Genomic DNA, 26,195 nt, shown 5'->3' with positions numbered 1-26,195 from the left:
AGATGCAATTTGCCCACTTTCAAAGCAGATCACTATCTCAACTACTCCATTCTCCAGACATCTGCTGGACTCATGGTTTCAAAGGTGACCAACACTCATTATGTAATTATTCTGATCTATAACATTAATTTACATGAAAGGCAGTTCTATTGTATTTTACCTGTTTCAGTGTGAGGGCTTTAGCTTTTTCTTTGGAGACACCCATTTCCCACACACACACTGCTGTGCTTGTTCCTCCAGTGATAACTAGTTTAGGGTTGGGGCAAATGGCACACAGGATCTGACCCCATTCTGACAAGCATTCATAAACAATCACGGCCTAAAAATGCAGAAAACAAAGAATTACTTGCAGAATTAGTACTCTGTAGGATAAAAAATAAAAACCTGGCTGCTACCTTGCAGCCATTAAGTCACTGAGACCTGGTAAAAAACTATTATGAGTTAATACTATTCTGCCACCATTCAGATAAAGACTCTCAAGAGGGAGCAATAAAATTGATGCAGCAGGAGATTATTTCATTCATATGTGAAATACATGTCCATTTTTAGGTTGTTTTTTTTTTTTTTCACTATTGGATACTGATTGCTGGAACAAAATTCAGATTACAAACCTTGTCTGACTCATAGGTACCCAGTCTGCAGCTGAGGTCTGCATAGCCCCAGGCAAACGTTTTATTCCATGTGGGTGGGATGAGAACCTTGTTCTGTTCTACTGCCAGAATGCCTTTATCAGTACACACAATCTGCCCCACAGGCTCCTTGAGCTCTGAAAGAGAAGATGGGGTTACGTTTTATTGCAGGGAGAGACAAATACTATGTGACCTCTAAGTACCTGCTGCTCTGCCAAAGCAAGGTCTCAGTAGTGGCTATTTATACATTCTTTGCTTCAGCTGCAGTGATAGCAATTTTTGCTTCATTCCTAACAAATGTAGAGCCAAATATAGATCATTGCTTTCTAATTTCCTGACTTAGAGTCTTCTCTCTAAGCCCTGCTATGCCCCATTTAAGAGAATGTTCTTCTCTCTTCACAGCATGGAGCCACACATACCTTTACTCAGGAAAGAAACTCCTGTATAGCATTTACCTGCCTTGCAGACAATTAAGTTTTGTTCAGTCCAATGTGAGATATGAAGTCAAAAACCACTTTCTTTTGTCTAAGTGCAGCTACCAACACCACATTTCCCTGACAACATTCCTTAGTATTTCTCGGCACTGAGATAAATACTCCTTTTGCTGTGAAAATCACAAAAATAGAGGCTATCACAGGTCCAGAAACAACGTACTCTGAATGTTGCTAGTTAAATTCGAATCTATAAAAAGGTGCTTGGGCTCCATTTTATCCTTCTATTTAAAAAATGTCATATTAAACTGGTGCAGCTATGGTGTTTTCCAAGTTCCTTTAAGGTAGCTAAGAACAATCTTACAGCATTAGGATATTTTCTATTTGTCTCCCTCACAAAACTACAGGCAGTAAGAATGTTAGAAGTAAGAAAGACAGAAAAGTACTACCTTGCTGAAACCCTGAATGCTTGGGCAAAGAAACAAGAGCTGCTGTGAGTTTAAAGTTTACCTTTCACTGGGGCAAGAGATGGCCGCAAGTTGTCCAAATGATGGAAGAAGATCTTGTCACCTGTGGAGCCAGGGGGCACAGAGGTCCCCACAGCCTCTCCATTCAGACGGCTCCTAACACGCTTTGGTGGGTGGGGTTTTTTGAAGAGCTGGAATTCATCAAGAAACTAATGATCATCAAAAATTACTGGTTCCCAAGGGCACAAGCTTAAAAAGATCATAATTATGTCCAAGTATTCAGTAATAACTCACGGTGAACATTTCAATAACCTTCAACAAACAACATGGAAACCAACAAGGAGTGGAGTTGCTTTGTCCCCTCAGGCCTGTGGCATCTAAGCACCCTCATGGAGTCTGGGAGAGCCCTCTTTCAAACACACTACCAGCTCTGCAATGTCTTGCATCACAACTTTTTAAACGACAAACCCAAACTGCCAGGCACATTACTAGTGGAAGAGATGTGATAAAGAAGATGCATGTTACATCATGCAGGAAAGGAGTATAAAAATGCACAGCAGCCATGTCACTGAGACAGCCTGCCCTGGATCTCCCATGGAAAATAACAGAGGGGAATAGCAAAACTCTATAGTTACATAGAAATGTGCTCCAAGAGCACTCACCACCAACAAAGCCTTAAGGAAGTTTTGAGTTTCCCAAGTTTATTGCAGTCTATTTCCTCTAGCAAAACATCATGCAATTCCTGGTAGGATTACACCACAGGTTTGTACCTAACTGGCATCTGAAGATTCAGGCAGAGCTCTGGACCCAGCTGCAGTGCTCTTCTATTGCCCTGCCCTCTGCCCCAGTTCCCTGTCTGTCCATCTGGCTTTAGCTGGTCTGATTATCATCACAACACAGGGACTGGCTATTACATAAGAGGAGAAAACCCTATAGCCACTATACAATTAGATTATTGAGAGAGAGAAAGGAAGGGAAAGGAGAAAAGCCACAGAAGACAGATGAGCAGTTCTTAGCCTTCCTTCCAAGCAATGAGAGACAGCTCTAAGTGGGTTGCCACAGGAAATATCCTGTGGCTGTCCTAAAACATGTACTGAGAGTTGAGTTTAGAGCGTCCAGCACACAGCTTGAGTTCCCAGCGAATTGCTGAAGGTATCTGTGGCTTCCACCAGATCTAGGATTGGAAACATTCAATGACATTTAAGATTTTCACTGGATAGCAAAAAGACTCCAAAGAAATGACCAATAAAAAACTCAAATCAAAACAATAAACACTGAGACCCTCAAAACCTGAACCCCTGGATTTAATATTACTTTGAATTATTTAATGTAATCTCTTGAAGAGAATACAACTTGAAAGCTACACCAAAAACAGATCTTTATAGCTCCTTAACTACAGCTGTCCTACAAGAGTGAATCATCCACAAGACTGGGATAAAAAATAGGAGCAGAAGTTATTAAAAAAATTATTTTATTACGGGGTAACTTCAAATACCTTAACATTAGGCATTACTTTGAAACTGCACTTTCATTCCTCCCCTATGACTTTGCAGTAGGAACATACTTCTCTTTTTTTTAATGCTGAATTTTAGAGTTGAGCCATAATTTATTATGTCTTTATTTTAAGGATGTAAAGGGGAAAAACAGACATTTCTAATCTCACAAGCAAAGCCTAAAGTTGATCTTTGTGTAATTTATGTTGGAAACATAATTGATTTAATATCATTGGAAGAATATTTATGAATAAACACTCCCAAGTAGTTTCATTCCTAAAAGACCTTCTTGTTTTATATTAACACATTTCAATTTGAGTGTTAACTAGAAAATAAGAATTCTACAATGGGTATACCTGCTTTGGTATCTGTCCAAAGTTATTAATGAATCCTATGGTAGCTGTCTCTTTTAATGGATCATTGATGTTATATATGTCCACTTGTCCCTCATAGAAGAGATGGTGAAAGACATTTACAGCTTCTACTGCAGCAGGACCTTGCTGTTTATAGCCAAAGATCAAGTCAATCCACTCATGCAGGTGAGCACTCACAAAGTCACATTCCAGAGCCTGAAATTCAGAAGGCATGCATTAAAATGAGACAAATTGCTCACTGGTTGAGTTTACTACACTTGCCACAAGAAAAAACGCAGAATATGATTTAATATATTTTTGTTACATTTTGATAAAGCTTTTCATTGAAGCAAGTCTTGCCTCAAAATACTCTGTAGCCAAAAAGGAAGGAGATGGAAACACTGGTTCTACAGACCTTGGCAACAATCAGACACTAACCCTGAACCCACAGACTGGCCTGTGACTGCACAAATTGAGCTTAGATTAATGTGCAGTGGAAAGTCCCAACAGAAATTTTCTACTGTCACCATTAAAATTCAAATTACCTCCCGATGGACTCTGATAAATTCACGAGGATCTCCCTTTGCCCATGGAGGGAGTATTACATCACCAAGTTTAGTGCCATTTTGTTTACAACCTAAACAAAAAGAAGGAAAAAATTTAGACAGAAGCACTGAGACTGAACTGCAACAGAAAAGGTGGAAAAGAAAATAATAAAAAAATCAAATTCTAGGATTCTGTATATATAAAAGAAGCCATTTCAGTCTTTTCTTTAAAATACTATCTTGGTCTTAAATGTCTGGCAATAAAACATGAAAAATTCTGCCTTATTTGTTAGGTCATGTAAGATTGCTTTCAGGAGAAAGAATCCAAATACTCCTCACAAAGGCTTCTGAAGAGAAAAACAGTGTTGTATCATAGAATGAAATTGTCATTTTATTCCTGAGAATAGCCTGTATTCCTGTGATGTGTAGCAAATACTCATTTCCTAACAGTGCAGAGTTAACTGGTATCCCCCACAAGCTCCATGCCCAAGGATACTGGCAATTCCCCTGATGTGCCCATGGCCTAGGCACATCACCCTGTCCTGGACGGCTCCATTCTCACTCTGGACATTAAATGGTGGCATGCTGTAATCACCAAAAATATATCTGGTAAAACCCCTCAGTTACATTTTTGTTCTGTCACTTGTTATCAAAGGACAATTTTGCACTTCCCCGTTAACTCAGAGGAACGCCAACAAATTTCCAACTTTACAGTGGCTCACAAAAGAACATAAGTGCAATGCTCCAACAGAAACATTACTTGCATCACCAAACTTCAAATCTTCCTTTTTTTTTTTCACTTGGGAGAAAGGGGAGCAGGATTGCTACAGATTACCACAATCAAAAGTACCTCAGTGTTTGACAACTGTTCCTAAAAAAACCTTTTCTACTGTTGGTTCAAATGTTAGTGAAGAATTTCCAGTGGTTACAGTCCAAAATTATCAAAGATAAGTGGACAAGAGCTCAACATTTTTTCAGTAATACCCATATTCTTCTGTGTAAAATATAGCTGGGAGAGGTTTTGCTGGGTGTTCTTTGGGTTTTGCTTTTCTTTTTTTGTAAGGTTGTGCTTCCTGTCTCTTACAATAGATTCTGAATAAAAGCTTTGAGAGGTCATTAAAACCTATTTGATTAATCTTTATTATTGCTATTAGATTCACAGCACAGAGCTCAGAATGTAAGAGCTTAATGCCACTGTTAAGAGTGACATGTAAGTTATATCCATCTCCAACCAACAGGTCTCTTACATGAGTCCTGCTGAATAATCACTGTCACAAAAGCTGTGACAATTCAAAAAACCTTTAGAAATATTTTCAAATGAAGGTCTACAAGTGAAAATTTGTCAAATAGATTTTGAGAGGCTTAAAAAAATAAACAACAAGGATGGCAAACACCATCATGGAATAGGTTACATGGAAAAAAATGCAAAGCAGAAAAACTCCAAGTAAAACATGATTATCTGTGGATTTTGAACTGGTAAAAAACCAAAATTGACAAAAATACATCACTCCAAACAAAAATACTTTCAGGGACTAAGTAGTTCTGCAATTCTCAGAAGGAACTTTGTATTAACTGCTTAAAATGAACACTCACTGCTTGAGAAGATATCTGAAGCCTGCCTGGCTCTGCTCTCCCACCCACAGCGCTGCTATCAAGCTCTTACTGCTTACCCAGGTCAAAATTGTTGGAGTTGAGCAGGAACTCGGGGAGGTAGAAGAACTCGGGGATGAGCTCCTTGACATCAGCCATGTTGTGTTTGGAGGCGGAGTACCACGCCTCGCGCACGCTGTGGAACATGCGGTCAGCCAGGTCAAAGTGCCCGCCCTGCCAGGCACAGAGAGCAGCACGTCAGTGGCACAGCCCCGCCTCGGCAGGGCAGCCCTTGCCAGGGAGGCAAATCACAACGTCCTCTGCCAAATGAAGGCACTAGAACACAGCATGTTTCTTTCTCTCACACAACCAATCTGATCAGCTGCATCGCTTTCAGGTACATGGTAACAGAAAATATAGGTACAGAACTTTAAGAAAAAAGTCATCTGTCTGATTTCAAGTCTAGTCTCTTTTAGAGAAACAGCAAAATATTTTTCACAATAAGAATTCAGCTTTTATCTGCTGCTACTTTGTTTTGTGTGCATTCAGAAAATTGTTCAAACTACAAGAAAAAAAAAAAGGTGAATTCCATCACGTCTTTTAAAAAGACACATCAAAAACCTGCCAGGCAATAAGAACTCTGCTATTTCTTCTATGATATTTAATGAAAACAAAGCAGACTGATCTTATTTCCCAGTGATATCTGAAATGCACAGCAGGCAAGAAGCTTGAAGTGAGGTGATGTAATTGTTACCTGTAACCGTAAGAAAATCTGAGTAAAAGGCTCCATCCGGACAAGATAGGAAGCCACGATCATGGCTGAGGAATAGTGGGTCCCATAGTGATAAGCTGGGGTTTCCCCTGCAGATTAAGTCATAAACATAGGAGAAATTAAGTAGTTAGCTGGCAGAATCAGTACTAATGGAAAAAAATACTAGCACTGTATTTTGATTACTCTGTAGCCTTGGACGCATTCAAAATTGGAATTTGTGATTTTCATTCTCAGATGTCTGAAAGCTTTATGTTTTGTCACTTGAGTTTGGGCTGCAGTGCAGTAGCCCTAATTCAACAGGGTTCTGCAAAGCAGTACTGAATGCTTACTCATTTTTTATTTTAACTAACTGAAATGTTGCAGTGCAATGACAGTGATTTCTGCTTACTTTTTACTATGAATTTAAAATCTTGGGCAGAAATACATATCAAAACTATTACCTACAGATTTTGTACCGCTTTTACTTTCTTTATTTCCTGGCAAAACGTCTGCATAAGTACACTTAGAAAATACTGATTTGTTTCTAGAAATGAGTATCTTTGCCATCAACTGCTGTTTGACACAGAATAGCACTGCAGTAGTTAAACAGGCCTCCGTCTTCAATGAAAGCACACAAGAAAACTTGTCTTGCCAAACACAAAAGTTTTATTTTCAATATATAAGGAAGATCTAAAATCATGAATAGGTAACTTAATTGCATCTCATTCTGAGGCTTTTTTAGCTAAGAAGCTGCTGTTTCCTTAGCCAAAAAAAACACACTTTAAGATTAGAAAGGAAAAAGCTAGAACACTGCTAATGCAGAAGCATTTGCATTCTTTGTACTAATTTTCATACGGCAGCAATCAAACTGTATTAGGAGACACAGCTGGTTCTGTGCTTCACGTGCCTGCCCATTCCACTCTTTAGATAATGTTAAACTCATCTAAATGTGCAACTGCTCTGTCTTTGTTTCTACATATAAACAAAGCTGTCATTTGGATTTAAAACAAACAACACAGATAGAAAGCCAATGCCCATTTGTTCTAATTTAAGTCTTTGTTGGACACTCACTAAAAAAACATGGCAGAGCTCTGCACATCCATATCCAGATCTCTTTAACCACATTATAAAAAAAAAATCTGTGAGTCCCTCCCTTGATGACAGGCACATGTTCCTCTGCTCTTTCTGCAGGATGGATTATTACTTACCATTGGGATCTTCCCAATCCTTGTATCGCTTCTTGTACTGGGCTAACCTGTCCTCTGTTTGAGCTCCCATTGGCTTGGCCAGGTTTCTGAATGTTTTGGGATTTGTAAGATCCAATTCCTTTAAAAATAAAACAGACAACAATTTTATAAAACCAAACCACATCCTTTCAATGCTGCTGATTACCAGAGTTAACACCACCTACCTCCTAAGGCTGTTATCCCTTCTTTCTACACACACAGCAAGTGCAATGTTGGATATACTTAAAACAGTCCTTCAGTCTGATCCAAGAGAGCTAACATGTTTTATTTTAAATCACATCTGGGCTCTGCATAACTTTTTCCCTGCTCCTCTTATCCTGTCCCTAATTCCCCCTAATTTTTTCACAAACACTCAACAGGCCCTCTAACAATATTTTATATAATGGTCTGGTTGGTGGCAATGGCTGTCCACAAAAGCATTAATAGGATGTTTCACCTTTTCCAAAACTAAATTCTTTCACCATGGGGCCAGATTTCATAGGAGCTCCTACCACAGTCTTCTGGACAAGGATGCTTTCTCTGTGGGCTTAGCGTACTTCAGGATACTCAGTTTAAAGCTAATGCAGACATTTACAGGAACTGCTGCAAGGCAGAGGGACAAATGTCTTTCTGGATCCCAACCCTCACCTGTGCACAGACCAACAACATCTGTAAAATCAACGTAATCAAGATTCTCTAATACCCTCCCTGTTGGGAAGTGGGAGAAACAAAATAGTAACCTCCAGTTTATAAAAGATTACTAACAAAGCTGACAAGATGTTTGATTTACCTCTGAGTCATAATCTGCGAGGATCCAGGGAAAGACAGGGTACTGCATGAGGTCGTTATAGGATCTGCCAGCCAGAGTGTTTAAGTGCATCAGGTACTGGAAATTACTGATTTCTCCTCTCTTAAGGAAGACAGATAACAGCAAAGATTTCACTTTACAAAAGTCAAATGTCAACCTGCCAGGCTGTCAATGTGCAGCCCTCCCCAAACTTAGAAACTTACTTCAATATTGCAATGCTCATTCTACTTTTACTACAGCCCTCCCCCCACATTTTCAACAGTAGAACCATTTCCTATTTGATAATGATATCATGAAATACTAAAAATTAAATGCTAAGACATGCTTTCTATAGCAGTATGTTCCACCTATTAAAATAAGAGGATGCAACTTACGTGTACTGACTATTTATGTATCACTACAAAACGGGGAATTTAATACAAAAAATTACTACAACATTTTCATACTTACTTCCCATCTTTGAGTAACAGATTTTTCTCCCACTAAAGTGCTAAGCAAGCCAGACCTAGCGGGAAGAAGAAAGTTTATTTTTTGACTTAGCAGTAAGAGCTGGGTTATATCTTCACAAGACAACCCAAAATTTCAAGATTAAAAGTTATGAATTGCAACAAATAGAAGAACATGTCTCTCTTCATTTTTGCTTTAGCAGTAACTTTTTTTAGAATTCTAAACACACACTGTAAAAATTATGCATGTTAATCATGCAATTCAGTGCAAGTGGTGGCTGATGAGCAAAGTATTTTTAACAACTTGGATAAATCTAATGGCTTCAGCACTACAATTCCCTTCAGACTGTGTCTGTGTACTGACAGTGTTAATTCTGATACTCTGCAGATAACCCTGACATCAGTGCAAGCATCATTTATTGGAAAGTGATGAGCCACAGAGGTTGTGAGGAACAGAACCACCTACCCTTGCTCCACGCTGGTGTTTGGTCTCTGCCCGGACACTGACTCCGAGCTGTCAGTCAGAGATGGCACCACAGCCAAAAACCTGCAGCAGCAGTTAAAAGATTATGATTAGTATTTCTATCCTCAGGATGTCATCTCCTGAGAAGCAGCATGCATTTAGTGCAGTTACAGACTTCCTTTTGAGCAGAGCTCCACAACATCTCCAAATAAAATCACAGGAGCCTCTTCTCACTGAAGGCATGTAGTGCCTTCTAGTGGCTCTTTCCTGCAGCAGTAAGGTGCTAGCAGGCACCAAAAAAAGCCTCCACACAGGTTATTTGCAAACATTCATGTTAAATGTTCTAATTTATTTTACAATACCTTTGATAAACTTTGTTTCTAACACCTTTCTGGAAAGCTAGAAGATAGTTCCGTCCATCTCCTGAGAAAACTTCAATTGCAATTGGCTGAAAACAAAGAGGATAAATCCATATCAACACTAACTTATTTTCTTGTCACCTCTGAAGGTCAGGCACAGACCAGTTTAATCATACTATATGTATGGTGAAGTAAATCTGCTTAGTGCAACCAAATGTTTTATTTTTGGACCATTGATCACTGACACCCCCAATAAACTAAACCTGGGGAAGTTATAATGGGGATGCCCAACCCAAATGCTTCAATTTCAACACAGTCAATAGCTTCACTTTCCAAATACTCATCAGTTATGTACTAATTTTCATTTTTAAAAATTACATCATCAAAATACTCCAAATATGCCTCCCCCTATCCAAATATGGTGTCCAAGTTACCTGCAAAAGGTATCTCCTTTTATGAACCTCCTTGATATCTTCATATGCAAAAATGCTGCAAGTTCTTTTGAGTTGACTTGGACCTTGCCTTGCTCCCCTAGGTATGATTGGTTCATGCATCCTGTGAAGGAACATAAACAGGCAAGAGATAAGTGATTAAAAAGAAGAGAAATTAAAAGAATTAATTCATATGAGAGTCCAGTTACAGAAACAGCTGATTTTCACAATATACCAAACTACAAACTGCTCAGCACCTGGGGTCTTCCTGCATCTTACATTATCTTGGAGTTGACTCCTCAAACACCTTATTGAATGCTCCTTGTTCAGCTTGTGAGGATCAAGGAAACCCTCTATGAATGCACTCACTTTGGAGGCAGTGTCTCGATGTCCCGAATCTCCCTGGTGGCCGTCATGGTGAACCCGTCGATGACATAGAAGTGCTCTTTCCCAAAGAGAAGCAGCCCCTCGCTGGTGTCCAGGCCCTGAACCCGAGCACAGCGGTACATGTGCTGGATCTGGCGGGAAAAGCAGATGCTTAGGGAGAAGTTAAGGAGCACAGGCTCAGACCACTGCTCTGTTAGAGCAAGTCCCAGACACTGCTTTAGCACTTGGACATACAGGAAAAGTCCTGTCAATCGCTCCTTTAATCAGACCTAATGCCAGTGACTAGTAATCAGGAGGAAGCTGGATAAAGCCTCATTGGCATGATATAAATGTATTTATTTACCAGTTTATCCACTTACACTATGCTACCTGAATGTGTTTTAGAACCTGCAGCCTACTGAACCATGACCACAATGCTATTTAATGGTATACTTCAGATGGACAAAGTCTGAAATACCAAATATACAGCATGGTAAATTAACACTGATCTTGGGGATAAAATACTGCTTTTCAAGGTTTCTCATAATGAAGGCAACAATTAATTAGGAACAGTGTGCCAAGTTCAGCAGTTATATTTTCAATGTTTATTTTCCATTCTGATCATTAAGTTGACAGGACAACAAACCAAGCATGGGATAGCTCATAGCCTTTTTTTCAGGACAATTTTTCCCTAGCAGGCAGAAGGTTAAAAAAAAAAAAAAAAAAAAAAAGAAATAAATAAAGGAAAACAGAAAAAAAAAAAAAAAAAAAAAAAAAAGGAAAAAAAGAGTTTCCAGTACAGCATTTTAGTTTTAGGGTCAGGCACACGAAGTACACATTTTAAGGAAGAAGCTGATGAAATATACAGATCAAGGAAGGCATTCAGGTTTAGGACATAATGAAGAAATTCCAATATTTTAAATTACTAGTGTGTTTGAAACATACAGTACCTTCTCTCCTTCTTCAAGAAGTCGAAGCAAAGTTGTATTGTCAGTCTTCTCCTCTTCATCAATCGAACTTCCCTCAACAATTTGATCCTGTGACTGGTCCTGATTCTCATCGTCTCCTCCGTCAGGAGCAGAACGAGATCGTTTCAGGGGAGGCTTTACCAGGCCTGGAAAAGAACAAAGATAAATAATAAAAAAATTAACTTTGCAAAATCGATAATCTTTCAAATTACTGACCCAATGCTAAGAGAGAAAAACAAGACTCCTTCAGGACTTATGCTTCATGCCAATGCCTGAGAAGGTGACAAACCAAACCATCTAACCTTTGACTCTTGCAATAGTGTCCTCGCCGTGCTCTGGCTCCTGCTGAGCTGTTTCCCCCACCGTGTTCTCCTCTATGGCGTCCTGGAAGACCGCGGGGTTTCCGGAAGCCAGGCGCATGTAGTACTCCTTGCTGTCATAACTGATGGCTCTCCGGTAGCGAGCAGGTTTCTTGGGAATAATGGGAGAAATCCATTGGTCAGCCAAGTCCTCACACTCAGTCCCTCAGCAAATGTGTTTCAGGAGCAGGGTGTGCAGCACAGTGCATGCCCATCGAGTGTTTTGTGCGTGCTCATACACCGACACAGACAGGAACAGAGACTCTTCAGGAGATCTGATCTGTTGGCTAATTTGCAAGGAGCTATAAAGCCACTCAAGCAATAATGGGGTTGCAGAAAAGCCTGGAGATATAACTACAATACAGGGAGTAAGTGTAGCCACTATGTTATGAACTGTCATAAAAGGCTGGGATTCTTGTGCTTAAGACTGATGGCTCAGAAGGCCACTTCATCATCTTTTTACTCCCTACCAACACATGCAGTTTATTTCTCAGCCAGCTGACTTCTTTGTTAGGTAGTAATTTGAATAAAAAATTGCCTCAAGAAGATACAGTGATGTGGAAGCTGGTATGAACTCAAAGCACTCAGGGATTGTCTTTGAAGTTCAAAAATTCTCATTAATTCAGTTGCTCCATTTTTTAGTTTCTGATGGCTTACAGCAGGAGACTGGCATGAGAATATGCACATAGCTGAAGTAATTATTTGAGCATTGCTTGTATCTTTTTCTGGTGTTTTTGGGGTTTTGTTTGTGGCGGGGGGGTTTTCTCAGTTCAGCATTTGCTGTTTCAGTTTGGGGTTTTTTTGTGTGTGTGGTGTTTCCTTCCTCTTTGTCTGTCACAACCCCCATCACAGGGTAATCCTTACATTCCTCACTTAATTAAGAAAGCAACATTCAGAATAAAAATCAAATTAGCTTTATCACAAGTTGATGCTTGGGATGATAAAGATACTAAGATGAGCAACACAGAAATTTATTATTCAGGTCAAATTGGCTGCCTCCAAAAATCAAAAATTCAAGGAACTGTAATTTAATTTGCTCTCTTATGTTTAACCAAGTCTTCCCTCCTTATCAGCACAAAATTGTCACTTAAACAATGCTTAAAACATTTGTGGAAACAACTTATGTATAACCTACGAAGAGAAATCCTTTATAGCACTGCTTAGGTGAAGAAAGGAAAACAGTAACAATTTGTATTAGATTTTCTGTATAATAGAATTACTTGCATTTATATGAATTAGTTTATTGTTGAAGGTAATTCAAAATGAGTGAATGCACATTACACACTGTACTTAGTGATGGGCAAGACTGCAACTCCAATTAACAGAGAGAGGCATAATACTGAAATGCTTGCAGAGAAGCCACTTCCAAGCATGTCTGTTTTTTCCAAGACAGGATTCATATTTTCTAAGCAAATGTGTGCATGTCATTAATAGCAAAATGGAGAAGAGTCAGCTGAGACAAAATTAATATGGGCTTTAATAAAAGTCAGCCTTTTAAAGCCCATTATGGCCAAAAAGGAGAAAAAACTCTCCCTATATCCTCTCTCAGAAGGAAACACTTCTCTAAAAAGTGCTTCCAAGTGCTGTGTTGCCCATTACTAAATGTGTTCCACTGACCAATAGTTTCAGGTCCCAAAGCCACAACACTCCACGCAGTGAGAACAGTGGTAGCACAGCCCAACATAGCCTGTTAGTGTGCAGCAGAGAGGGAAGGTCTACAGAAAGTTTTATTAGATGAAGATTGAGGACAGCACAGTAACATCTTCTAATGTGATTACTGAAAAAACCCTTAGGTCTGGAATTATTTACTGAAAGAGCAAGTTGAAAGCCAAACGTAGAAGCCTTGTTAAGACTGCCTAACATGCAGGAGAAGTTGTATTTATTTTACATTCTTTCGGTCAGTGTACTTGTTTCTTTACCTTTTGAGGAATGGTATCATCAGATGTCTCAGGAAGTCTGCTTGAGAAGTCAGACTGGAAACAGGGCATCAATTACATAAGCATCAGAGAAAGAACACTTTTGAGAAGAATCTATGATGGCATGTTCTCTACCTCATGTGAATTAGACTGTCACTACAGCTACTGTGTGTCAGACCACAAGCAGGCAAAAATATCTAAGTTTCAAACTGACTGATTTCTATGTTTTCTCTACTTTTGTAAAGTACTTTGACACTCAGGCATAATTTGAGAGAAAAACATCCTGCACACATACACGCATGCCTAAAAAGACACAATAAAGACTGCTTCATTTATTGAAAACAGTGTTCTAACATTAATAGGAACTAACTGCTAAGCTTGCAAAGGCCACACACATTTCTGCTACACAGCCCACCTTTGTCTTTGTGGATTGATTATCGTACATTTCCCAAGCGCACCCAAACCAAGGCCTGTAGCCTTTTTTTTTTTTTTTCAGATCATTGTTTTCCACATTATCTACATTAGGACCAAGAACCCAGACGGAGCCTCACAGAGTTACAGTATTTTCAGCCTCTGGAGACTTGTGAAGATGCTTATACTGTTTCCTGGCAGGATCACTCAGCATCCCTTATGGTGTAATCTCTTCAAGTTTGCTTGGTTTTGAGCCAAGTGATTCAGTCTGTTCTCTAAATATATCATGAGGAACAACTGGACTTTACCAACCATTTAGGAACAGAAAGCCAGACAGAGTATCAGGTCATACCAATAGAGAAAAACACATTTCTTAAGAAAAAACTATTAAAAAACCCCAAAATATTTTGCAACAGGGTCTACAATCACCCCTCCCAGGCTCCTGAACGCTTACCAGCACGTTTGTTTCCTGCTCAGCCTCGGGCATGTAGGGATACTGAGTATAAAACATGTCATTGCGCACCATCTTTTTCCTCATCCTGCAGGGGCCCTCGGTCATCTCCAGCATCCACTTGTCCAGGTGGGAGCCGATGGGGGGCCCCCAGAGCCCCCTTTCCCGCAGCAGCTCGTACTCAATCTGGGACCACTCCTCGGTCACGTACTTCAGCGCGTTCTGCTGCCGCTGAGCACAAAGACAGGTGTAAATGTACAGAATTTGAAAAACAATTTTAAGAATGAAACCAGAAATTGCTTTGGAGGATTTCCTGCCTTTATTTGCACAGGACAGAGAAGTTCAACAAAGCCAAATTTGATGGTTGGTTTTTTACAACAAATTGCTTTGAATGACCCTTTTCTCAGAAGTTATTTCTTAGGATCTATAGCACGTAGCTCAGCAACCAGTTTGAACCAAAAGCAGACTTCGCTTTGGGAATGTTTGGCAGCCACCACAGGGTGGAACAATTTCATTCTGGAAGACACAGACCAGTCACTTTCTATCACTGCATGATATCATAACATTTTCTTTGTGTTACTGTGAAAGTAGCATTTAGACACAATGCTTCTCTCCATTTCCCCTTAGTTTTTCTACAATGCTTTAGGAAGACAGTGTATTTCCAATCTCTCTCTTTTTGTTCCCTGCTTTGGTTTTCTTTACACTTTTAAAGAATTTAGGCTTCTTAAAAAAAATCAGATTTAACATGTGATATTGCTACAAGAGTTTTCATCTACAACTAAATCAAAATGAGTTTCCTCATTTGTTCATTTGATTGTATTTAAAAATAACAACTGTATGTAAACATCCAAGCACTTCACCTATGAGAATCCAGTATTTCACAAGCCTCGTACTGAGAAATGGCATTGGTATAACCTAACAGGACAAAGCATCAGTGTCAGGTAATTAACACTGCAAGTCATCCATACCTCCTGGTATTCTTTATACTGCATATCAACCAGGTCCCGAACCACTGCAATGTGAGTAAACATCCACTGGGAAATTTCCTAAGACAAAAACAAGGTGAGAGAAAGAATAACACTTTATAAACAAGAATCTGTTTGAATGACAAGCTTAATAATACATCACCTTGCTAAACTTGCTCACAAAGAATAGTTCCTTATTTTAAAATAATCATTTGGAACATTCCTAAACAGCCAAAGATTGGCACTGAGAAAGACTTTTCCCTTCTTCCTTTTAAGTAATATTTTGTGGATGGTGCCCAATTTGCTGGAAATCCTGAAGGCACCCATCCCTCCTCACCTTGTCCCATGGTATCTCTGCTTTCACTTATTGCTTTCCTCTCCTGACACAACTAGGAACAGCTCCTGTCAGCCCTGTTTGTAAAGTTCTTCCCTTTCCCTTTCATTGTATGCCTGCTTACCAGGAAAAGGACTGAGAGCACCGAGAATTCATTAATTTCTCAAAGCCACTGACTAATTTTCAGCTCAGAAAGAAAACTAGTGACATATTTTTCCACAAAGCTTTCAGACCCCTCTTTCCATCTTGAGGGCAGGATGGAAAAAAGGACCAACATCTGTATCATAGCTTCCATTTCAGGGCAGTACAGCAAACTGAACTTAAGACCCAGACTACCACAGTCATGAACCAGAAGCAGCTGAGCAGTCTCACCACAATAAAGGGTTAACTCTTGGCTTAATGTTATAGCTATGCAGATGGACCTACTAAATTAAGACACACACAAGCAAAAAGTCCAGTCTGGATAGTCAAAAAAGGGAAAGAAAGCCAAGCACAAGATCATACTTCACACACTGCAAGATTCCCCACCTTGGGATATTTACCACAAATCCAGAACATACATTGCTGGATTTTAGACTGCAGGGTATTACTTGACAGAAATTACCTGTGTAGAGAGGTTGTGTTTACTCAGCCCACTCTCCTTGCGGTTCCTCCTGGAACCAGTCAGTTTAGAGAGGCCAAATCCACTGCTGACTCGTGAAAGTTTGGACTGTGTGGTTGGAACCAAAGCCTCTCCTCTGCTGATGCATTTTTTCTCATGAGCTGAAAAACAAAGTGTTGGGAGCACTTTTTAAGAGGTTTTTTCCCCTTCCCCCATTATACTTGTTTTTTTAGATAGAAGTAATTTTCTGTTGCTTCAAAAAAAAGTGTAGCTCTACTCGAACTATTTCTGCAAATATACTGGCCATCAAGGAGATAATGAAAACCAGAGCAAACATCAGCCAAGAACACATAGAAATACAGAGACTGCAAAAATAAGTATTCCATGTTTCCAAATCCAGGTTAATCTCATTTATTTCAGAGCCGTGAAATCATCAAAAGAGTCACATCTATGGAATCACAAATTCTGCTGTCTAAACTCTTGCTAACTCAGTCAAGCATCAGTTGATCTTTATTACATGGATGCAGAGCTTTTCCACCAGGATTCCCACGTCTTTTTCCTGCAAAACTGCTTCCCATACTGAAGAGATTCCCCAGCCAAGAATTGGTCACAGCATCACTGCTGCTACAGGACTGCTCAGCCACCCATTTCCCATCTCATCACCAGACCAAGAGTTTGCAGGCTGAACCCAGACATGCTCAAGAGGATCCCCCTTCCTGCCTGGCACACCTAATCCTGGAAATGGTAACAGAGGTCACCCCAATGCAAGAATTCATGGGAGGAGCTCAATGCCTCTACCACTGTAATCCACAAAATGCTATTTGCTGATTCACAGAGGGCCCTGTGCACTGGAGTGTAAGAGTATCCTATTTATGGTCCAGTTTCTGAAGGATTCTATGTTACACAGTGCCAGTTTATAGAGCATTTACAGCTACAAAAAAGCTAAGCCTATATTAAAACATCCAGTGCATACGGTTCATTCTGAGGAAATCCACCCTTCAGGACAGACAAATCCTCAGCCAGGACTTACCCAAATGATTTTGCCAACACTTTAAACTTGCTTCCTCAATGAAAGGTCTGGCAACAGTTATATCCACTTGGCCACGATCATTGACAGGCAGTGTCACTTTGAAAACTTCTTCCAAAACCTGTTTTTTACTGTGGATCAGCTCTGTCCACACTCTGTTTATGGCTTTTAAAAGAAGCTGGCGACCTGCGTAAGTACAAGATCACAAACAGCAAGCTCTCTACAGTGCTCATAGAATTGGTATTTTTACAGTAGTGAAATGAATAATTTCTGTGATTATGCTGCAGTTTCTCCCCCCTTGCATGATGTGTGAAATGCCTTTGGCCAGAGTGCCTTTTTTTGCCATTATGTATTCTATGAGAAAGCATCCAACAATTAATTTTGGCATTTTTTTCCCTGTGGATTTCAAACACTGGCTCTGATTAGTTGTGACTCATTTCCCACACCCATTTATTAACAAAATGAGAATGAAAAAAACTTATAGGAGTCTGTGTCTATAAATATATATATACTCCTATACATCATTATGCTTCAGCATTTTTACATAAAATGTGTGCCTAAGTACCTGCATAAATATTAAACACACACATTGAAGAATCACTGAATACTTCCTTCCACAGCTAGTTCATAAATTTCCTTTGAGTGAAAGACTGTAAGCATGCCACAAAATAGTAATTGTATAGTTTATACCATATATATCTTATCCTAGAATGAACCATTTCTATTGCATTTAAAACAGTGCAAATAAAACTGTATTTCTAATTCTGGAGCATGTCCAGAGAACAATAAAGAGCTCTTACTATTTTAACAAAACAGTAATTTATCCTCAATGCTTCTATCTTGATATTTCCAAGAGTCTTTTCATCTATTTTTTATGTATTTTTATACAGCCCTAATACCCCTCCAGAGAGTAACTGGGTAACACACACACACCACAACCCCCTGCCCTGAGTCACTGGGGTAAAACACTAGTGATGGCAATACAAAAACAGCATCATGAGACATCTGTGGCTTTGTCATTCTCAGATTACCTTCACTGACATCTTGATTGTAGACTCCATCTGGTTCTATATCAGAGGGGATCATAATGTGCCAAGTTGTCATCCTGGCTTCTGCTTCCAATCCAAACCCATCAACATTGCTACAAACACACAGTGGATTAACAACCATCAGAATAAAAAGACACAAAAACCCAAGCCAAGATAAAGCATTTGATTGTGTATCAGTTTCACAAAGATTAATACACACTACTAGAGCAAAGCACCTTCACTTCTGTCCATTTGAGTTCTGACAATTTGTGGTCACAAGCTGAACTGAAGGTTTATGAAGAGATGATGTGCCATGGATACTGATGTCACTAGAGGAAGATGGTGATATTTGAAGAAACACAAAACAGACGAGGCCAGAAATGGAGAACATTTGATGACTTTTGCCAAGTGTCTTTGGATAAAACACAAGTTGTGCATCTTCTTGGAAAGAACAAATGAAAATGCCAAGCTGGTATTTGCAGCAATGCAGGAAAGTGAGTGTCTACTGCATTTGTCACAGACACCTGATTTAATGCATGACTGGCCTTACTCAATGCTATACAGAGGAAATACCAAGATACTGAACTTGTATGAAATGATTCAACAGACAATAAATCTAGTGACAGGAATCCAGTGACTATTAATTACCTAGCATCAGTGTTTCCTTCTATCTTTAAAATATTTCAATTTATAAAAGGTTAACAACAAAATAGTTGGATTAAACACATTTGTCAGTCTTTAAAGTATCTCTGCAAAAAAGAGGTAAAAATGTTCTCTATTTCCAGGATCTTCAAACCTAATTTTGTCTCAAAATGAATCTCTTAAGCTTGGTTGCAATTCACTGGCTGGAAAATTATAAACAGTTCTCCAAAATTTGCTGATTTATTTGCAAGTTGAAACAAAAAGAAGAGGTAATTTTTGTACTTCCCAGCCCTGGTTGCAGAATGCACTTCGGCCTAAGATATTTACCTTCCCACGTGCAGATTAATCAAGCAGTGAGCTAGGCAGCTGATGAACTCCTGATCATGATTTCCAGGTCCCAAAATTAAATTCCTGTTCACAGTAAGGACCCTTAGGGAATCAAGGAGAGCCACTTGCTGAGGAACAGTTTTGTGCGCTCTTGAGAACTGATACAGGATGGTTCTGTTCAGGCAGTGATAAATGGCATCCAGAGAGAGTCCCTGAGATCTTCTTTTTGACTGATGGGAAGTAAAAAATACAGGATCAGAAGTAGCAGCAACTCATTTTATTGGCACACAATCTCCCCTTGAATTGACCCAAGCTCATTTTCCAAAACTGGCATTTTACTCAATTCCATGAATTTCAAGAACCAAAATTACATTAATGATTAAACACTTAGAATTTTAACATCTATAAAGAGGCTGCTGATTCCTAAAACTCAATAACATCTCCAATCTCCAATAAATGTGTGTGAGGGAGCTTCCCAAAACATGTCAAGGTGAATTTAAGGAACTTCTCAAAATTAATGAGAGGCATATTTCATTGCTTACTTTGGGGGATTTCTAAAAAATAATGTGATCTGAGAGCAGTTCTTACTCAATTGCTCTTCACAGAAAGATATGCTAAGAAAGCTCAGTAAAGAGAGAGTGATCCTGAGAAAGAAAAGCGTATTTCTGTGCTGACCCAAACACGTATCACTAGCAGACTCTTTAGTGGCACCACTCCCATTCATTTCAACATAACCTGCAGAAATGGTTTTTCAGGCGGAGTAGTACAACAGCCCCGTTACCTGTGCAATGAGTTGGATTATGAAGTCCACAAGAAGCTTGGATTCTTTGTTGAACATACCCTGCCAAAGCTTATCTACCACACGCTGTGTAAAATAAAACACATTGTTCACCAGCACTTGGTAGCTTCCTCCACTCGTTATAGGCAGAGAGGCATCTTCACCTAGGTAACAAAAAACCCCAAAGTTTTCTACATTTATCAAATAACCCCATCTGCATAAATACATTCACATTAGGTTATGCTTTCCAGACTTCCATAATAGAGAAAGAGTCAATGAAAGCGAAAATCTCATGGCTTCCCTACAATAGGAGTTTCCCTTTGATGTAAATAACCATGGTTCTGGATTTTTATTTTATCTTTTAAAAATTATTCCAGATTTTAAAAACATGATTCTGGATTTATTTTATTAATGCACTGCACCCACAGGAAGACAATTTACTGCTGTGGCAAGAAATGGGGAGCCTAAAGCATGTTTGAAGAGAAATGCATCCAGCCCGTCATGACATCTGGGATGGAGGCAGAGCAGCCCAAGAGTTGCTGGGAAGTCCAGCAAGCCACCATGAAATGTGACTGGGCCCCCTAAGCCATGTAGTTTTTGTGACTAACCCATTTTACAGCTTTGGCACAATCAAGGTAGAGAGGGGACATGCAAGCACACCAACACCATTTACACAACAAAGGAAAGGAAAGGGCAGGAGAAAAAAAAATTAAGATGATCAAGTTGCAACAAAACAGAACACCAAAAAAGAAAAAGTCACAGAATCAAAACCTGGTGTCCAAATCAACAGATTGATTATTAAACTTTGCTATATTACCCAATAAAACATCAGCTGCAAGTAGGTGGTCCATCACTCCATCCAAAACATATGTCTGAAACTCTTTCTGCTGTGTTCGTGTTGATCTTTCAGGAGAAGCCTAAAAGAAGGTATTAAAATAATATTAGGATAATTATTATCTCTGAGCAAAAAAAAAGGGAGAGGGAGGGGGTGGGTTCTAAGTGATTTCCTTTTCTCTCAGCTCCCATGAACTACTTTTTTGTTTCTCTTAACATTCTGTCTCAAGTATAGTTTTGGCTTTATCAAAAATGTAAGCATGCATGTCAAGTATACACTGGCTGCATCCAGTCTTGCAGATCAGCATTATTCCTGTTTAAATGCAGGAAATTTATCTTCTGCCATAATAAGAACACATTCTGAAAAGATGCCTGAAACTCTCCACTATAAACATATGGTCAACCTGTGATGTTCTCAGTTGACACAAGTCACCTCCTTTAGTAAACAATGAGTAAATGGGACAGATCAAATGTTCAAGTTGTAGAAAGAGAAATAACAGTAAATTTAGCAGTGCGTATCCACCCAATCCTATATATGCTAAGGGGCCAATAGCACTGACAAGTGATAACGAGTTAAAAGAGCTGTAAAGAACTGCAGCCACCTGAACATGGTCTCAAACATGCCTCCCAGTGTCTGTGGACAACTGACGTCTTCTGACATTTCATTTGTTTTTGCTTTGTGACAGCAAAGAGGTGCCTAACTGCCCCAGGACATTTGTTAGGAAATACACAAGCATGCAAGCACAGTCCAAAATTCCTGCAGCTTTCAAAAAAATCAGGGAGACTCAGCAACATGTAAGATGAGGCAACTAACAGGTAGGTCAAGGAGAATGAGAAGTGATGTGAAGTGAACATTTAAAAATGTACTGTCTGAAGGTGCAGGCAGTTAAACAGTAGCTGAACTCCCCACCTCCCTGCCTAACCATTAGCAGGACAATGCTTTTTTCAAGTGTCACGAACTTCAGAAGTTGATTTACAGAAAGGTAACTGTTATTTTGTGAGGTTTTATAGCATATGGCCCCATATGTCTTTTTATCTAACTGGCACCATCTATGGCACAATTTCTTCTTATCTAATACAAACAGAACAGAAACCCTAATATTTCTGCAGGGGTTTTATATTTTCAACAAAATCAATACAGATGTTGTGGTTGGAAAGGTGTTTAACCACTGAATCATAGTCCACAAAAATAAAACTTGAAGAAAGCTACAACTTCTCATGCTGGTTTTCCAAGTTATTCAAGAAAGGTGAAAGAACTACTTTTTATTAAACACTAGTGTTTCTTTTCTTTTTTCCCACTCTTATTTCATGACAATTCCACTGAATCTCAGGTCATCACTAGCCTAACTTTGTAAGGTAATAGAAAAAAAAACATTTTAGGGAAATAAGGTGTCACAACTAAGCTCAAATGACAAAACCAAACCAAAACACAAACCCCAGAAAAACTCTACCTCTAGCAGAAGGTCCACCAGTGGAGTCTGTTTGCTGGCTGGTGTGAGACAGAGGTTATCAATGATCATCACACGCATGAAGTCGAACACAAACTTCTTGGCAGGGTGGTTGGTCAGGTAGGTCTTGGTGCCCACATTGCAATATTCTGACTGGCTCCTGTTCATGCCAGAATCAGCTGCAAAGGCTTTAAACTCTTCAGCTGGGGACCCAACTTCATCATCCAGATCAGTGACCTGTAAAAACCAGCATGTTAAAACTGTAGAGATCAGCTAATTAATGGCACTTTCTTCACTTCTCTGTTCTTTGCTTGTCTTTCTAAGGGCATTTCACTTCACATTTTGCTTCTTAAGAAGCCTTTTTAGAAAATGATGATGTTCAGGATCAGTTCCCCGATATGGAAACATCCAGTTTTGAATTCCCAAGGCAAACAATGATCTGGCATGAGTTACATTTCATGCTCCCTGGCCAACAGAATAACTTGAGTGATTTCTAGATACTTGGCAAAAATAAATGTTCTCATTGCAAAAAAAAAAAAAAAAAAAAAAAAAAAAAAAAGGGAAAAAAAATCTGAAAAAGTTATTAACTAAAGCAGTTAAAATAAAATCAAGACAGAAGCCAACTCAAAAAGGCCATCAAGCTTACATAACATAAAACAAAAAAGGAACTGAGCCTTTTTTTTTTTGTTTGTTTTAATACAATACCTTCATCAGAGTGCAGTTATGGGTAAGCCGGTTTCCCAAAAATCTCTAAAAGAAGAAGAAGACAAAAAAAAAGGGTCTCCACAGCTTTCCCATTTCTGATGAACAGAAACCTTTGAAAGGCTAGCTCTTAAAGAGGACTGTAACAAAAGCACAAACAGTAATGAAAGCTGTCAAATGCAGAAGATTGACTCTTTTTCTGCAACTCCCTTCTTTAAATGAAAGAGGAGACAATATGATTTCCCTCAACAGGCCTCTTGCATTGCCAGCTTACATGTCAAGTAACCAAATGATTTGAACATTTGGTCTGCTTTAGCAGGAGAGTGTTTTCAAGAAATTAAGAGAAGCCCAAATACATATTCTTTCTGTTTTTAATAGCAATCTTAGAAAAGCTGAAAGACCTTATAAAAAGTTAAGAATCTTCTCTCATAGCTGAATTTAGATTATAGTGTTTTGTTGCAGAAATCTGGCTGTGATTCAGCTATTTTACCAGGCACTGATAAGTATCACACAATTGAGCAGAGGAGCAAATCAATTTGGAGTGAGGAGCACCCTCAAACAGCAAAGAGCTCAAGTTGCCAGGCAGCTACACAGAATTTCAAAGGATCTAGTAGTTAAAGCCTGCTCAGAGACAAAAGGCTCCTCTAAAAACTCTGTACAGGTGAATGCCAAATCAGCATTGCCACTTTGTAACTGGCACTTTCTTTTTGAGAGAGCAAGTTCCTAGAATCTACTTTAAACACAAGTTTAACAAAAAAGGAAAAAAAAAATCTCTTTATGAGACACTCACCAGCAGGCACTGTTAAAAATTGGTCTTCTGCTTTTATTGACAACAAAAATAATAGCAGACCCCCAGTCATTATCTCCTGAAGTTTTTTATCATACTCTCCACAGTTCTAGCATTTAGTAACCTCTAGACTAATTACCTTCCTATGGTCTTGATAGAATTACTTTTAGATGTTGGCTAACAATACCTATTTTTTTTTTCCTTTTTATTCATATTCTAGAAATAGTATCATTTGCAAATGACACTAAGCTCAAAGAAAACTTTAGGCAGCAATGCAAGCAAAGTTGAATTCACATCCTCTCCTGGCTTGAACCCAGTAGTTTCAGGAAATACAAGAACACTGTTTTGCGGTTAAGCCGCAAAAGCAGAAATGGGAAGTGTGAGGAAAAAGAGATTTTAGGTTTCATGACATCCTTCAGAGCACAGAGCTGACTCAGTCTATTTTGCTTTTGTAAATCTGAGCTAACATTTTTCATAGGATTGAATAAAATGGTCCCCTAGAAAACAAGCAAACTGTTGCCCCTAAAATGCTGCTTTTGAAGTCCCTGCACAACAACTGCCCTGCAGTTTAACACACTCTTCTCAAAATCCTCAAAAGCACAGAACATCCAGCTCAGCCCTGATGATGATCTCTTGTACATGGTGAGTAGAACTTTATCTTGGTACGATGGGTAAGTGATAAATCCTCAAAAGTAGCACTCATGGGAAAAATAGAACTGGCAAGTAGTTGGATTTCCTACCATCTCAGAGTAAGGTCGGATGTTGAAAGGAAACACTGTTGCCGCCAGCGCACACAGGAACTCTGGACTCATCCACAGGGAAATGAGGTCGGGTACATTGTGATACAAATACCGAAAGAACTGCATCAGGGTGACGGGGTATTCCCGAAGCCAAGAGCCTTCCTCCTCTGACTGCCAGGGCTGGATTGAGAAACAAACACCAGATTAGCACAGACAGCACCAACCCAAGAACACTTCAGAAAGGAAGAGCACACCTTCAGGCACATCTCAAACAGGAGACCAAATGCATTTTAAAGCACATCACTGACCATAAGCTATAATGTGTGCCCTATCATGTAATGACACAGAAGTATTGGCAAACATGATCAGACTGGAGGCAATCCAAAATGTGATGGCACAGCTGAACATATCTGGTGACAGCACACAAGACACAGCACATGTCTCTAAGCATGTCTCAAGTGTATCCAAACAGGTGAGGACCAAACCATGATGGGTCACCAGCAGACAGAACATGTGACAAAGGAACAGGTACTGCAGCAGGTTCACTTGCCCAGAAGATGCTTCTGGACACGTTACCTTGGGAGAAACATGCAAGCAATAGAGCATATTGCATACATATGATGACCAAACAGGTGACAACCAAACAGGTGCTGCTTTTCAAGCACTTCAGGAGGCAATTTTCAGCAGATAACACATTCTGGCTTCAAGGAAATACAACATTTTCCTACTGAGAAACCAACTTTCCCTACTCTTGACATTAGACTCAAAAGATGAGAGGATGACATTTCTCTGGCAGTAAATCCATTTCCTCTGGCATGGGGCTATTCATAGTCAGGGACTTCTCTGCATGAGGAAGGTTCACAAAAGAAATCTGCAACTCACATAGCTCTAAGCAGATGGGATACAGTGTCTCAAACATTCTCCCATGATGTTAATCGGGAAAGAAATTCAATTATCTCTGCCAAGGACACTGTATCCTTCTGCTTTCTTGTTTTGTTTTAATTGCAGCTAAACTGAAAGCTCAGCTTTTTTTGTGAAAAAGCAGAGAAAGTTTTGTGGCTACTAATATTTCTACAGATACTGGAAAAAAGTAACATAGAAAACCCCAAGAAAATTACAAATTTCACCCAAGTATTATGAGCTTAACTCACAGCTAATTTTGTCATGATACTATAACAAAGCCTTGACCTTTCTAATTTGGCTTTTGACCATGCGGAAACTCGAACAATACAATATACCGAAATACAAACAGAATTTTTAATGCTTACAGAATTCAGCATGCTCCTCAGCATTCCCAGTAACAAGAAGGCAGCTTCTGTGCAAACACTGTGTATTGAAGAGGTAACAGTGCCACAGGAGGCAGGAACTCCAAATATGAATGTCCAAATGGAGTCTAAATCAAACTGTAAGAGGTGAAAGAGAAGAAAATACATGAAAAATCCCTTTCTCCTGTGCAACTGTATACTGCTTTTTATTACAGATACAATACACTCCTTTGGCCGTAGATTAATAATTAGTT

The 26,195-nt window shown here is 39.2% G+C and overlaps 1 protein-coding gene across 5 annotated transcripts in view; it reads right to left on the bottom strand.

Annotated features, from left to right (window-relative positions):
* The window catches only part of WDFY3 (WD repeat and FYVE domain containing 3), a 154,898-nt gene that overhangs the window by 13,120 nt on the left and 115,583 nt on the right, over positions 1-26,195 (bottom strand). For 4 of the 5 annotated variants that reach the window (XM_083861005.1, XM_083861007.1, XM_083861008.1 and 1 more), the window contains 29 exons: positions 25,945-26,079; positions 24,677-24,856; positions 23,153-23,197; positions 22,451-22,684; positions 20,983-21,082; positions 20,169-20,329; positions 19,388-19,617; positions 18,422-18,531; positions 17,394-17,576; positions 16,367-16,524; positions 15,432-15,509; positions 14,467-14,694; positions 13,605-13,658; positions 11,629-11,797; positions 11,309-11,472; positions 10,362-10,510; positions 9,996-10,116; positions 9,565-9,650; positions 9,206-9,286; positions 8,744-8,798; positions 8,276-8,395; positions 7,468-7,585; positions 6,263-6,369; positions 5,589-5,742; positions 3,919-4,010; positions 3,377-3,589; positions 1,571-1,718; positions 612-766; positions 161-319 (listed from right to left, as the gene is read on the bottom strand). In XM_083861005.1, the coding sequence (XP_083717131.1) occupies positions 161-319; positions 612-766; positions 1,571-1,718; positions 3,377-3,589; positions 3,919-4,010; positions 5,589-5,742; positions 6,263-6,369; positions 7,468-7,585; positions 8,276-8,395; positions 8,744-8,798; positions 9,206-9,286; positions 9,565-9,650; positions 9,996-10,116; positions 10,362-10,510; positions 11,309-11,472; positions 11,629-11,797; positions 13,605-13,658; positions 14,467-14,694; positions 15,432-15,509; positions 16,367-16,524; positions 17,394-17,576; positions 18,422-18,531; positions 19,388-19,617; positions 20,169-20,329; positions 20,983-21,082; positions 22,451-22,684; positions 23,153-23,197; positions 24,677-24,856; positions 25,945-26,079 (3,987 nt within the window). The remainder of the gene's footprint in view (positions 1-160; positions 320-611; positions 767-1,570; positions 1,719-3,376; positions 3,590-3,918; positions 4,011-5,588; positions 5,743-6,262; positions 6,370-7,467; positions 7,586-8,275; positions 8,396-8,743; positions 8,799-9,205; positions 9,287-9,564; positions 9,651-9,995; positions 10,117-10,361; positions 10,511-11,308; positions 11,473-11,628; positions 11,798-13,604; positions 13,659-14,466; positions 14,695-15,431; positions 15,510-16,366; positions 16,525-17,393; positions 17,577-18,421; positions 18,532-19,387; positions 19,618-20,168; positions 20,330-20,982; positions 21,083-22,450; positions 22,685-23,152; positions 23,198-24,676; positions 24,857-25,944; positions 26,080-26,195) is intronic. The other variant, XM_083861006.1, reaches the window with a different exon arrangement.

This window comes from Zosterops lateralis (genome assembly GCF_965231275.1).
Source record: "Zosterops lateralis genome assembly, chromosome: 5".
Taxonomy (NCBI): Eukaryota; Metazoa; Chordata; class Aves; order Passeriformes; family Zosteropidae; genus Zosterops; species Zosterops lateralis.
Note: the sequence above shows the minus strand (reverse complement) of the source record. Positions and strands in the feature narration are given on the sequence as shown.